The 15,791-nt window shown below is 43.3% G+C and overlaps 1 protein-coding gene across 1 annotated transcript; it reads right to left on the minus strand.

Annotated features, from left to right (window-relative positions):
- Window positions 1-1,160: 1,160 nt before the first annotated feature.
- Window positions 1,161-9,117, minus strand: wnt9b (wingless-type MMTV integration site family, member 9B). The gene is made up of 4 exons (XM_061845443.1): window positions 8,989-9,117; window positions 8,062-8,315; window positions 4,911-5,176; window positions 1,161-3,896 (listed from the first exon to the last, which is right to left on the minus strand). Exons 1-4 carry the CDS (start codon window positions 9,072-9,074, stop codon window positions 3,435-3,437), a joined length of 1,068 nt encoding a protein of 355 aa, XP_061701427.1. The 5' UTR covers window positions 9,075-9,117; the 3' UTR covers window positions 1,161-3,434.
- Window positions 9,118-15,791: the final 6,674 nt, after the last annotated feature.

Below are 15,791 nucleotides of genomic sequence, written 5' to 3' on the forward strand. Positions count from 1 at the left end.
CCGGCCCTATTACTGCTGTGCTACTGTGTTGCTAGTATGTAGCTGCCGCAGCTTTTTTTTTCTTTTTTTTTACCGGAATTTTTTTTTTTTTTACCAACCCTGTTTGTGCTACCGTATTGTTGCTATGTTAAGCTAAGCTAAGCTAAAGTATTAAATTCGGTATTAAAAACTCTTTCAGTGTACCGTCTTTCCTTTGTAAATATCTCGTGTTTCAATGTGGGCACTTGCGGCTTTTACACAGGTGCGGCTTATGTATGTACCAAATGGTATTTCCTTTACAAATGTACTGGGTGAGGCTTACAATCAGGTGCGCTCTGAATTACGGTACTTGTGCTTTAGCGGACGTGGAGCCATATTTTGTGCCACGTCAAGTAGATGTTACTTGTAATCATTTCAACTTTTATTTTGGGTAGACAGCTTTAGTAGCATGTTGGAAGATGTCGAACTTTATTTGACGACAGCTTACGTGAGCATTCGAACTTTTAACTTTCAAATGTTGAAGTAAATTGTCAGACTGTTTCTCAGGTTGTGCTTAAGCAGACTCGGAACTAAATTGGGTATCAGAACTTGAACTTTCGAGTTTTGAGCGAGGACAGTGTTTCTGTGGTCATGCTTTACTGGGTATGGAATCATATTTAGTACCAGATGAACTGTCCGTTCAAGATCTCTTTGTGATAGAGCAGCCATGAAGCTATATTTGATAACTAGCTAACAGGGTATGGGAACTTCAGCCAATAGAGAACAATTTGTCCTACGTCCACTCACTACGACAGCCTCTTATTAATGCGCTTACGAGGAATAATAAGGCATAATCGCTGCTTTTAGAGAGCGACTTCAAAGGCGGTCATAAAGAAAAGCGTGCAAAATAAGTTTCTGACCCCCGCTTAATCACGCATAAATGGTGGGGTCAGCCACTCTTGTTTGTTTATATATGCGACGTTCATCATCGTTACGGTCGTTGGTGTCATCATCATCGTTTTGCGGATGGCCATCGGCACAACACCTGTCGGAACATCTCCTGACGGACGTTCTACTTATGTTTGTGTGTGTGCGCTTGGGACGTTTACTCGATGACATCACTAAAACGGTCTCTCATCAAAAGTTGTCCATTTATTTATTTTGCTTTAAATAAGAAAGTAAATAGGTGAGAAAAATGATACTTTTTTTTTTTTTTACCAGGAAATACATTACCAGGCTCAATAGAAACTTTACAAACATTTCAAAGGACATTTTTCGACATCAGAGTATAAAGCCGTTCAGCCACGGCCACGTTATTAGGCACAAAAAGCGGAAAAAAAAAAAAGTGAGGTAGAAAACGATTTGAGAATGATCTTTAATTACAAAGTCCCGCAGACTGCTGCTCCCGTTTGACCTGTACAACATGGACACGGGGGGGGTGTCACGTGGCCATTTTCTCTGATTTGCAACTGGGAAGGAAACTCGGGAGGCCAATTACAGGGCCGCTTTTGGAAGCGTTTACAGTAAAGATGTGGTTAAATTCCACTTTAAACAATAACTAATGATTCTCTAGGGCGGTGTTAAACTTTAAGCATTGTTGTTGTTCCCCACACTCTTACCCCCCATTTTAGTTTTTTTTTTTCTCTTAGGCTCCAGCACACGTTCATTTCACGCAGATTTCCATAAACATTTCCATAAGAGCAACCGAAGAGCCAGTGTGTGTGTGTTTTTTTTTTTTTTTTTTCAGGGGGACAATAATCATCCTGTACATGGACGCAATGTCCTCCCGTGATCCTTTAAAAAAAAAAAAAAAGAAAACCCTTCTTACCATCAATAATGTTTTTTTTTTTTTTTTTTTAGTAGTGCTTTAACCCTTAACTGGCATAAAAAAATAAAATAAAATACAGCAGATGAGAAAGACAGACAGGTAAGTTCGTTCAAAGCGTAAAGTACAAAAAGCAGCAGTAGTAGATCAGATACAATAAATAATGTCTAGTACCTGTTTGAAATGCTTGTGAATTTTCAGCGCAACCGGCACAACAAAAAAATGTGCAACGTTCTCAGAATCAAGGGTGCCAAGCAGAAGGGCTGCCTGGAATTGTTTTGTTCTTGCCAGGTGTTATTTCTTGTTTTTACAAACCAGTTGGATGAATTTACGCTACCCCCTGTCGGTGCGAATGAAGGGAGGAAACGGCAATGGCTAATCAGCAACTTAACCGTAATTTATGAATGAAAAGCTAACCGAGTGTTTTTAAAATAAACAATCCTGTGTGGTTTAGCATGGACAAATTATCACTGGAAAAAGAAGGAAATAATCACAAACATTACTTGTGTTGTCGAACAAATAAACCATATTGTCATTGGGGAATGTTCCATATGTACAACGGACCAATGAGGACAGTATGACACACCAGACTTGTCAAGTTGCAGGTGGAAGAATTAAATATGCTCTTTGGAAAGCAATGAAAACTATAGTAGTTATTTCGCTTTTGTACTCTATACTATCATTTTACAGTAGCTACTGTACGTTTAAATGGTTCATGGTACTACGAAAGAACAAGTCTTTTCTTTGTGGAAGGCCACCCCACCTACACGCCTCAAATCGGATTTACGATTCCAAATCGTAGTCTGACGTAGTGCGTGTAAACTCAACTGTAACATTTGGTGGAAGGCCAGCTTCAAAAATTCTACGATCCTCTTTGATGTACCATCTAGATACAAAATGATAGAGGAGAAACGGGCAAAGAAAAGTCAAAAAAATGAACTTTTCACAGATGAATTGTTTTGCTCACCCACACTGGCAGTTAGCAACGTGATTGAAGTGGCGCAAATAATGTTTACGACAGACTAATAAACACATTACAAGTCGGCAAAAATGCAACTAAATTTGCTCTTTGGAAAGCAATGAAAAATGTCAGCGATTTCGCTTTTTTATGTTATGATATAGTTTCCGCATACCGCCAAGCTCTTACGGTACAGTAAAAGTTCTTAGGATATGTAAACAACCCCAACCGATCCATGCGTCAAGAAGAAACAAATTCCGGTTGTCCTCCGTCGTTGTTTACAGTGCGGCCGCTCGGCCCGTGTTCTCAAGCTGTTCCCCGAGCTAACACAGCTCATGTCATCTGTACAACACTCCCCGTAATTGATTTTCTGTTCTAAAGTGTAGTGAGACGAATCCGAATCAAACTGAACAACGCGGTGGAAACCAGTCTTAAATTGTCCATTTTTACCCGATTTGCCGCACTTTCAATGGCTGGAGCGAGGGAGCGGAACGAAATGCATGATAGCAATTGTTTGAAACGATTAATTAAATATGGGAAATGCCCGAGTCTTGATTGGCAAACACTATTACGCTATCTTGGACAAAGCATAGATCTACAAGGACATGTTCCAAAAGTGCGCCTCTGTGGCCGGACTGATCAGTTCCTGCCCACATTTCCGGGGGAACTCGGTGTTCCTCAGGGTCTCAAGGCCTAATTGCTCTTGCAAGTGTACACCTCCTCCTCGCGCACACACGTCTGGCACTCCACGTGGCAACACCAGCGCACCTGGCAGTGGCAGGAAAGGCTGGTGAGGCGCACGGCCGTATTGTAGCCGCGGCCGCAGCAAAGGTTCTGGCAACTCGTGTCCTTGGCGCAAGATCGTCCGCCCGTGCCCGCCGAGTAGCGCGAGGGCCGACAAAAGCTGGGCGACTCCTCCAGGTAGACCAGCTCGGCAGTGCGCAGGCTCTGACTGTGGCGACGCGGCCCCGCCAGCTCGCTCTCGCCGGTGGCCACGTTGGTGACGCTGAGAACCCGCATGGCCGTGTCGTAGCGGTACTTGAGCAGCCGGCCCGTGTCGTGGAACGGAGGCAGCTGCTTCCAGCAAGTCCGTACCGCGCAAGAGCCGGAAACCCCGTGACACTTGCAGGTGGTCTTGAGGCCGCTCTTTACCGCCTTGGACAGACAACGTGAGAAGGAGGGGATGGGGGGGGGGACAGGGAGATGTCAGTTCGCCGGCTCTGATTCATTACCTGGCGTCTTATCTGGGAGGTCTATCTGCACGGATGCGGACAGTTTCCTGAAGGCGGTCGGCTGCACCTTTTCAGAATGTTTCAACTCGACTCGGCGCTAAGTCGAACATAATGGATTGAGGGCAACTGTCGTATTTCATTTGGCGCACATCTCTCACCGGGACAGCTCGGGCGGGCTCTGTTGCGACTAGCGCTGTCTGCTTCGCATGTCTCGTTCGCCGAGCCCGAGGCGCGGCGGGATCCGCGGTGCAAACGCTGGAATCTCTCCGCCTCCCTTTCCCGCCTTGCTCAACGAACCGGCCCCAAGAACTAAATCACGAGGGGTACCCCTGATTTGTTTGCACCATCATTCAGGCTTCTGTCTCGGTGAGGGCCAGAGACGGGTCAGATAGCGTGGGGGTTAGTCCGACAGGCCTCAGGGTACTTTGGGGTTGAAAAGTTCTCCTTAGTTCCTCCCTCTATAGGTATGAACCCCTCGGGGGGCTTCAGAGTACTATTACTGAGAGCTGGGTGGGTGGCTAGGGGGCCACGCTCTCTTCTCAGACCTCATCGGTGTAAAGTGAGGAAAACATTCAACTCAGATAAGATAGCTATGCCGTTACTTCTTCCTGTTTTGTTTGGCTTTGTTTTCGAGGGTGAAAGATCCCCAGGGGGCTTCTTGTCTATTTCAGAGCGCCACAGTGGTGGTTACCAACATTAGGCAGGATTTATGGTGGAAAAAAAAATGCTTGCTCATATATTAAAAAAGAGGCCACCGTTCAAATCACTCCCTCTGCGAGATGAGACCTTTAATTTGCAGTCGGCCCGCGGAGCAAGCTTTATCATGCCTAAGAACACCTGGTTCCGACTCTCGTCTGGTTAGCTAAAAAACAAGTCTAGCGTCCTCTCACGGAATAGGTGGGGTTAAATTCCAGTAGTTGGAGCCATTTGTACTCACCCGAATTCCCACATTGACATTGTGGGCATCCACCTGAGCCCTCAGATCCTTGCTGACCCTCTTCTGGCTCAGGAACCTCTTGAGGAATTTGGTGCTGTACTTGAGGTTGTCGCCGCACACGCCCCACTGCCACGCCTCCCGGTGCTGGATGCCAGGCGAGTCGTCGCAGGTGCAGCGCTCCATGCGACCCGAGCTGCACGCTTTGGCGAGGGCGTGGGTCAGCGCTGCCGACGACACCGCCAGGAGGAAGGCCGTCTCTTTGAAGGCTGGAACAAACCGGACCAAAAAGAGAAGGAAGTCAAACAGACTTGACTGTACATCAGCAGAGTCTAGATGCCACAGTGTTTAAATTATGACTATGGAATGGTTTTAATGGGAATATTATGCCTCGCAACAAGTCACAGCAGAAATGTGACCTCACTAAAATGTTGATCTACGTTGCTACGCCTGCTAGTTAGCAGTTCTAATCAATCGAGAGCTTTTTGTCGTTAAGATATGACTGTGTTCATGGTAGTCTTTGGGAGTGTAACATTTCATATATTCCGATTTTTAACTATGGAGCTTTGAAATTGAAGAGGATATTAGGTAAGGGAAGCCGTAGTGCGCTGTTAACAAATTCCTCGTTTCCCAGCTTAACCGGTGAGCTGCAAAGACAAATCAAGGCGCGAGGTATGGCGGTCAATTGATTTATTATAATTTTTTAATCAGATTAATCACACTTTAGAATTTATCTCAGGTGCCAAATATGCCAGGTACAACACAACATTTTGACAAATTTATTTCAAATTACTGTTTTAATTTTTTGAAAGTCCCGGCACAACAATTGTGGTCTCCACATTTTTATCTTTGGCCCGGCGTAAGCACTGACCTGATAACTGGCCTTACGGCAACCAGCACCGCGTTTCAGATATCCGTCCGCGGTCAAGGTAAAAAAAGCGTGTGTGGTTCATATCAATTGTGTGATTCACATGAGTGAATACATGATTAATGGAATTATTTTTTTACGATTCATCATGGGTTAACACTTAAACTTCCGCAGCCCTGGTGCTAAGATTATGGGGGTCTTCTACAGGGCTTTTCTAAGATAGTAAGTGTTACCTACGTAGACTAATGGCATATAAACAAGTTTTTTTACAAGCATGTCGCTAAAGGAGATCAAAAAGTAACTAAACATGACACCGTTGATTGCGCTTTCCTGAAAAGAAAAGATTAAAGCTCTCGTTTGTTTATTTTAGTTGTCACCTATTGGAGTATTTACTGCTAGCAGTTTGGAATTTTGCATTTTGAATGCACCCCAAACCATGGCCCTAAATCGAAGGTGATTTTTTTTTTTTTTTTTTGGTCTTAAAGTTAAGACACCCCCAAAAGACCAAACGCCCTTGAATCAGCTCGCACGCCCGAGTGTTTACAAAGCGTGTTGTCATGTCACCGTGTCGTCCTCCTCTGACCCGTCTCCTCCCGTGTGTCACAGTTATTCCGTCGCTCCCGAGCTATTGGCGGGCGTGCCTATTTTGATGCAATTAATGATTATTTTGACTAGGACGCAGCCTTTTCCCACATGAAAGCAAGCAATCGCGCCACCCTTTTCCTCTGGGAATCGGGCGGATAAAAATAACCACACGGGGCTTCAGAAGTCTGCACCGCTGCCGTTTGTTGGCATTCTCACTCCCTCATTACGCCCATGCTGACCTGTTCGTCTATCCCAAACGTTGATATCCATATGTACCCGTCCCGTTTGATCGAAGCTCAACTCGCAGCTGCAAGAATTGTTTTTTTTTCTTTATGACTCAAAACGATTGAGGGCTGATTAACCGTAAAACAGGAGAACGGTTACTAAACTTTCGTCCATCACACTGCCACAGTCATATAAATACATTTTGCAGATCAATACCTTACTAGCACAAGTAGAATGTTCAGAAAAGTGTATTTACTCTCTTGGAATAGATGTATTTATTATTTTTTCAGCAAATTAATTAATTTTGTTGTCTAAACGTGCCTAAACACGTACCATTTTTGCAAGGATCTGAATCTTGGAGAAAAAATTTAATTAAATGTACAATGAATATGCGGTTCTCGAACGTCTACGTTCTCGAACAAATCATTTTTCAAACGAAAATTTTGAATTTTTTTTTGCTCCTGTTTTCGAACGAAAATTTGTAACTCGAACGCCCAGGACAAAACCTGGAAATAAACACAACGCAGGCGCCCTGACCAGCTGACCCACGACGCGGGTTGTTATTGTTAATTCGAACGCACCGCACAAAAACCCGGAAATAACAACGCGCGCGGCCCGACCAGCTGACCTACGTCGCGGGTTATGATCGTGTATTCGAACACACCGCGAAAAAACCCGGAAATAACAAGGCATGTGGCCCAACCAGCTGATCCACCACGCCCGTTGTTATTGTGTATGGCGCGGCCTCTGTACGCAGACGTGTCCCGGTAGCTACATATATATATATTGGGTGTTCTCAACACAACTGCCCAAAATGTCGCTCAGTAACACCCCCTAGAAAGTTGGACAAAATTATCCCGCTGCACTAGTTTGACCATTCAACGTGGAATTTGGTGGACAAGTCTGAAGGAACCAGCTTGTATTTGAGGAGGATATCAACCATGTTGGTCTGAAACAGCCATTTTGGGTCAAAGTTTGGGTAGAGTTTGCGCTTTGACTAACTCCATCCATCTGGGTCACGCTGGACCCTACCCCAGCCGAATTTGGGCGAGAGCCGAGGTACACCCTGAACCGATCGCCACCCAATCGTAAGCCACATACAAACAACCATTTGCGCTCCCATTTCCTATTAGAGGCAATTTAGACATTTGAGTTAACGTCCCGTGCTTGTTTTTGAGATTTGGGAGGAAACTGGAGTCCCTGGAGAAAACCCACGCAGAGGTGCGGCAAGAACATGTAAACTCCAGACAGGTGACTCTGGATTTGAAGCCGGGTCTTCAGAATTCCGAGGCAGGCGAGCTAACCAGTCGATCACCGTAGCAGCACATCAAATTTTAGATTGATGGCACTTGATGTTTACCCAATATTGTGGTGTGCCAAACATCTAGGAGTGGTCTGATGTCTTGAGTGACGGGAAGAGACATGGAAATGTTCTCCCGAGGTCACGTGTTCGACCCCCGACCTCCCGGGTCTTACCTCTCTTCAGGAGGCTCCCCCGGCCGTCCAGGCTGCAGTTCCAGCGCTCGTTACGGAACTGGTAGCGACACTCGAGTAGGCTGATGCGTACGGATTCGCGCAGCGTCTCGGCCAGGCCGGGCTCGCGGCGGCACAGCCTCTTCTGCCGCCGCGACAGCACCATCTGCTCGCACTGCTTCAGGTGGGCCTTGCCCGTCGCCGGCTCGTTGGAGAAGGGGCCCGGCAGGAAGACCAGGGGCTCCCGCCCTGTCAGTCTAGACGCGAACGCATTGATTAGAAAACTGGAAAACCACACACGCTTCATAGCTGAACTACACGTGTACGTTTAACATATTTTCACTTTCTTATATTTGGTTGAAATATTTTCAGGTTTAAAAAAAAAAGTCTGTAAAATAACACTTAAATTGTTTTATATAATATATAAGTATTGTATTATATAATCAGTGGAACAAATAATCAGTTTATAGAAATATTTCCACATGAGTAAAATTTTCATTACTTCATCACTTTTACAGCGTACTGATTTTAATTGGTATGGCAAATTTACATTTTATAAAATATTTACATAATAAAACATTAATTTTATTTAAAAAAATTAAATATTTCCATTTGATAAAAAGTTTTTTATTAGATTATTTAAAAAAAAGCTGGGTTTTATAGTGTACTGATTTTATAAAACAGTGTTAAATGTTGGCATGCTAAAAAAAAAAAAAAAGATAGGAAACATCACTTTTGCAGATATGAAAAGCGGCAATTGATAGAAAATTACAACGCAACGGCAATAAAAGTACACTCGACGACCAAAACAGCAGCATCAAGTTGGGTGGAGAGACCTGCCCTAAGAATGTCACAACGCAACAGTGAAAGGAAGTTATCATTTCTGCCAAATACAATTCAAAATGCACAACTAACGGGTGTTGTACTGACCCAAAGTAAGCTGCGCCGTGCGACAGGAGGATGCAGAGTGCGACGAGGCGCAGTAGGCAGCCGGTCCGCGGGAGCCTGTTGCGCATGGTGCCGGCTCGGTTCTGCTCTTCATCGCGCTGATTCTGCCCGAGGAGAAAGTCTGAGCCCCGTTTGCCCGGCGCACCTCTTTAAGGGTGGAGCGAGGGGGAGAGAGAGAGAGAGAGAGAGAGAGCGAGAGATGGGGGGGGGGGGTCGAGGAGAGTGACATACATCCTCATTGGAGTCGCTCCACATTTTAGGTTGACGTCCCCTCCCACTGTCAACGCCACCCAGGTTGAACATCTGCAAGAGCTGCGGGGGCATTGGTAACATTGAAAATCTGAGTAATAATTGATGATAAAGTTCGATAAATCTTAACATTACCAATCTGACTGATAGTTAACTTTTTTTTTTCAAGCTAAGTGGTGCGACATTGCAAGAATTATTACAAAATAATGAGTTTGATATTTTCAAAAATATATTTTTCTAATTGTCTGTGGTGCCGATCATCTTCTGGACTTACTAATAATATAATTTATTTTTTAATATTGCTCTATTTTTCGAGATCGGAATCGTGCCAATCTGCAGAAATTCTGAAATAATTCAACATTTATAAAAATTTTAAAAAGCTTTCACCATTAATAATTTTCTGAGTCTTAGTCGTGTCAGTACTGTCAGAATTATTATGTAAAATAATTGTGATTGAATAACTATGTAATTATAGAATATTTAATTCTTTTTTTAATATTGTAAAACCAGTGACACCACTGCAAAAAGTATGGATTAAATATAAATGTATTTTATGAACATTTAACTAAAATGATAAAAAGTACTAATCTGCAGGAATTATAAAATACAATTTTATTAAAAAAAAAAAAATTTGACTGTGTAGTTTTCCGCACATTACCTCCAAGCTAAGGAAATGGGGCACCCTAGTGGTTTTCAAACATATTTCAGTCCCGAGACTCACCGGCCAGATCCTGAGGAGGATTTGAGACTAATAAATTTAAAATTATATTATTGTTAAAGCACATTTTAAAGAGCGTATGTAATGTATTTTTTAAAAATCGTATAGAAAACAGTTGCGTCTTTTTGGGGAGCGTCTGTCCACATATCAAGTGTGAAATTAAACGATTGGAAAAGATTCCCATAGCTCCATTTCGTTGCAAAGGTCCAATATTTTGTCTGAGATCTTCACCAGTGATCTAGATAAACTAATGATCTTATTCCAGGGCTTAGCAGAAAAACATCTGGAGATCAGGAATGCGTGGATGATTTTTATTGAGGTACAATATTACATCCCAAATACGAGAAAAAGTTGGCTTGCTAAAATATGTTAGCCTAAGCAAAATGAGATATTCTGAACTGTACTGTTGCCAGCTTTGGTGTTTTGTATATATACATATATATATATATATATAAAAAAAAAAAACACTGAAGGCATTCCAATAACTCCCAGGGTCCAGTGTGAAATCTGAAGATCCCCAGAAATTAATAATCCTGTACTCAAAATGAGTCCATCCATAATGTAAACGCACAATTTGCTGACCAATTGCCTTCATTAAGACATAATAAAAGTGCTCCGTTGAGGAAAAATTGCATATAAATCAAATATGAAACAACCATTCACTCACATTCACACTTACAGACAACAAAGCTATTTGGTTGTGTGTGTGTGTGTGTGTGTGTGTTGATGTAGGCATCGTGTGCTGTTTTTTAATAGCCTTTGGCGACATGTTGCAGTTCCCCTCTGGGCCTCTAGAGGGCAGAAAACACCAAGAATTCTCGTATATTCACACTTATTGTGAACCCAAATCCAATATTGAAAATGTGGATAGCACCGGAGCATATTCATGGGACTCCATGCAAGTTACACACACATAAACAACACATTTACATATGTGTACTGTGCATGTACATACTGTATACTGTACACAGGCTTCCCCGCCCCCTTTCATCGGACCATTCACCATGCTTCTGCACCTCTATCTATATTTCAGGTGGACAATCCTCTTGTTACCGTGGAAACGGCACCCTATGTATTTATAGAGAGCCACACTGCGAAAGGAGAGCGGCGGGCACAGCGGTTCTGAGGGTTCTTTTTCTCCAGGTACGTTGCTGGGCCCGTCCAAAACCAAACACACACGTTGTTAGAGAACCTCGGTCTGGTTCAATGTGGCCACAGAATACAGCGGGATTATTCGGATAAATTATGCCGCGTCGTACTCCGCTTCCACCGTTAGACCCTTTGGAACCAACTTTCCGTGAGATGTCACAAATATTAATTACACAGCACATTAAATAAATGATCTTTGGAGCCGGCGCCAGCCATTTCTGCCGATGCGGACACCCTGCTCGCACCATTAGGCAGACTTTCCCCATCCACTGCCAAAAGCTGCATTGACTTTTCAAAAACAATCGTGCACAATTCTTTACAGTAATGAACCAACCAAAGAAGGATCATTGATCCTCACCGCTGCAGTCGTTATTAAATATGTACTGATGGCGTAAATGCTAATTGTGCATTATCATTTGTGTAAAGGCGGAACTTTTCATCCATTTTGGGATTTTTGAACACTTCCCATGGGAATTACTGCTAATGGTATTCATGTTTTGAGTTTTTACTTGTTTACGTGTCCATCCGTTCCTTCGCTGCTTATCCTCACAAGGGTCACCGGAGTGCTGGAGCCTATCCCAGCTGTCAACATGCAGGAAACAAGGTACACCCTGAATTGGTTGCCAGCGCAATCGCAGGGCACATGGAGACAGACAACATTTTCACTCGCAATCACACCTCGGGGCAATTTAGAGTGTCCAATTCATTTTCTACTTATTGTTTTAATAATTATTTAGGTTTCTGTCTTTTTCCCCTGTGTGTCCATTCATCAGTCATCCATCTGTAAACCCCAATTCCAATGAAGTTGGGACATTAGTAGCACACAGTAAAAACAGATTAGTGGGCCCTCGCATACTCATGGTTCTGTGAATATGTGGATCCCCCCCAGCCCCGTTTTTAAAAAATGGATTTAGCCCTGCTTATTTAATATTTTTGAGGTGTAAATAAAAATTCAATGTAGTGAATTATGGCTGTCAATCATATGCAAATTTTCGCTATCCACAATCCATCCCTATCCCCTGCAAATAGTGAAGGTCGACTGTATAATTTTCACATCGTTTTCGAAATACATCAAATTTAATAAATGAAGACAATATGTATGTTCGAGGCGGCACGGTGGCTCAGCTGGAAAGCGTTGCCCTCACAGCTTTGTGGTCCCGGGTAGTGGAAATTTGCAGATAATTGACAGCCACAATTCATTACATTGAATATTTATTTATACCCCAAAAAATATTAAATAAGAATTTGGAAAAAAAAACAAAACCCACAGATTCACAGAACCATGCATGGGGCGCCCACTACTCTCTTTTTACTGTCTACTACTAATGTCCTAACTTCATTGGAATTGGGGTTTATAGATGGATGACTGATGGATGGACACACAGGGAAAAAGATGGAAACCTAAATAATTATTACAACAACAAGTAGAAAATTAATTGGACACTCTAAATTGCCCCTCGGTGTGATTGTGAGTGCGAATGTTGTCTGTCTTCATGTGCCAGTTCAGGGTGTACCCCGCCTCCTGCCCGTCGACAGCTGGGATAGGCTACAGCACTCCCCGCGGCTCTTGTGAGGATAAGCGGCTAAGAAAATGGATGGATGGACGGATGTTCCAATTTCCAGTACGAAGGTTGTTTTTTTTTCTTTTTTTGCAAATATTCTCTCATTTTTAATTTGATGCTCGTAACAACATTCCCCAAATGCTGCAATAGGATAGGAAAAGACTGGAAATGTTGAGGAATGCTAAAAAAAAAAACCAAACCCCCCCCCACAAAAAAAAATAAACACCTGTTTGAAACATTCCACAGGTGAGCAGGTTAATTGGAAACAGATGAGTGTCATGATTGGGGATAAAAGAGCATCCCCGAAAGGCTCACTTGTTCACAAGCAAGGATGGGACAAGGTTACTCCCTTTGCTCATAATTACCCGAGAAAATAATCGGATACTTCAAGAACATTTCTCAATGTGCAAGTAGAAGGAATTTCATCTTTTACAGTCTATAATATCAACAAGATTCAGAGAATCTAAAGAAATCTCTTCACGTAAGCAGCTACGATGAAAACCGATACTGAATGTCCTTGACCTTCGATCCCTCGGGCAGCACTGCATTAAAAGCTGGTTCATTGTGTCAAGGGTAGTGAGAAACACTTCAAAATAAACACTTAACACAACGCGAGAAAATCACCACATGGACAAATGCAAGTTCAAAGTTTACATTGCGTAGCGGATGCCACGTTGTCAACAACACCCGGAAATGCCGCGGGATGCTTCGGGCCACGCATCCATCCGAGCTGGCTTCCACAGTCCCTCCACGGAGCTCCGAAATGAAACGCAGCCATCGGATCGGTATTCCCAGATCAATGGCCGGATATCGGCAGTGAATTATTTCGAGCGGGGAGTCACCGGGCGAAGGTAAAACAACGAAAGAGGCCCGGCGCGCTTCTGTCTACCGCGCGCGGTGACTTGCATTTGTTTGGCTTGCAAAAAGCACAGAAGGTGCTCAGCGCCGTGCCTGTCCTCACACCCACGCGCACACGCACGCTAGGTGGAGTCCACAAGTGGCCATAACACATTATAAAAGCCAGTCATCTCCAGCCCCCCGCATCGCCATGGCAACACAGGCCCCGTCCAGGTGATTGGCAGCAGACGGACTCGAACGCCCCTTTGGTTTCTCGACATGGCTGAAATGCATTATGGTCATGAAATAAACTGTTTTAGTCGGCAGTATATGTAAACCTGGTTTCAAACTCCAAGCTAATGCTTATTTTGACTCCTTGTCTCCTCGGGGAGGTTGAAACCGGTATCACACAAACACATACAAAATACACACAAACCTGCTACAGTAGTGACATTACAGCATGAAATGTCATTGCTGTTACATTTTATTATGATTATTTATTATGGGTGCTAGTGAGGAAGATGCACGAGATAGGCTTGGATGGAAAAAGATGACACTCTGTGGCGACCCCTAATCGGGACAAGCCGAAAGGAAAAGAAGATTATTATTATTGAAGTATTCCTCCGTCTTCCCGATCAACCGAGACTGCTATTTCTTCATCAGACGAGGATAAATCCGAGAAATCAGCGCCGGTGTCCCATGTAATCGAATGTTTGGAAGGGCACGTAACACGTCACATCGGACCGTGTGGGTCATGTGACCCGCGAAAATGGCGGCGCCCCTGAAAAGTCGGAATTGTCGATTAAAAAAAAATCTTCTCAAAACACGATTAAATGCGAGAGGATTTAACATCACGTTGTCAAGATAGAGTACATATTACCTGACATATTGGATATGGATGTTAATGCAAACCACCGGAATTCCCCTTTAACTACTTGCTGTTTGTCGGGGAAACAATATGAAATTTTTAATGTCCCCCATGCAAAATATTCCCTTTTTAAGATTGTTTATTGGTCTTTGTAAGACTGTTTCAAAAGCAATCATCACTAGCCGTCTTTTCTATCCAATCCCTTCTCCGGCGCCATTGCACATTTAATGCAGTGTGCGCGCATCGCAAGGATCAGCTGGCAGTCACTTAGATATTGGAGTTATGTAACCCAAGTCGTATTAATATGCGACATCACACAATTCCGAGCGAGGGTGCCACCAAGAGCTTCAGTCAACACACGACTAAAAATGACACCAATTTAGCTATTAATCACTCAAACGACACCGATATAACTCTTAAACTATCTTTGCGGCATAAAAAAGATGCATTTTAACGCGGTCAAAATGTGATAGCGTTATTTTAACTACAGCAGTACGTTGTAGGTAAGAGCGCACATAAATCTCCCGCTTTCGCCGTAATTACCCAGAAACCGCGAGCGGACATTTCCCTTGACCTCTTCGGGGCAGTGTGGTCCGATGCATGCATGAAGCTTCACGTTTCTGCAAGCTATAAAAAAAGAATCGAAGAGGAACATTACTGTACAATATTACTGAACCTGTTTTTCACAGATTGGGAAGATTATGTTTGTTACTACCATGTAATAACATGTAATAACTCCACATTGTGTCTGCATTTTAGATTGTGGTTCATGACAGATTAAATGTTTAATATTGGTATCTTACTATTTAGGGCAGTAAAAATTCATGAAATCATATGTATAATTGTGTATGGCAACCCTAAATAGTTCCTCATATCGTGTTACCGCTTATTATTTTTGGATGATTTGCTACGAAACACGAACTAGCTCTTAACAGGAGCCGTTTATGAATCCGTGTGTGTTCGGTCTCCGATTACTTTACACGCTGTGAAATGGATCGATTAAAAAGCCACTCGGCCGGCGAGCCAAAGGCCGGAAATACAGGAGCATTTTGTTCTTGTTAGCCACCTAATTATGAAGTTAATCATGTTTTATCACGGAGAAATGTTCATTGCTGTGCTGCATTCGCTTATGACCCGCGGGAACGCTCGCTGGATGCGCCCTTAAGGGTTATTGCCGGTAATTTATGCCCAATGCCTCCCGAGTTAGACGTAAATCAGCCAATGCAACATGTTAATATAAGATCTATCATTGCAGGGGTATTTTGGTATGGCCTAATTTTTTTTTTTTTTTTTTTTTTTTTTGGGTGCACGGTCCCTGCTGACTGGCAGGAGGGGAGAGTGGACAAAATGGTACGAGTTGTGTAATTGATGTGCAACGGGAGCATCCATTATTCATCCGTTC

Source organism: Syngnathoides biaculeatus, chromosome 16, assembly GCF_019802595.1.
Source record: "Syngnathoides biaculeatus isolate LvHL_M chromosome 16, ASM1980259v1, whole genome shotgun sequence".
NCBI classification, from domain to species: Eukaryota; Metazoa; Chordata; class Actinopteri; order Syngnathiformes; family Syngnathidae; genus Syngnathoides; species Syngnathoides biaculeatus.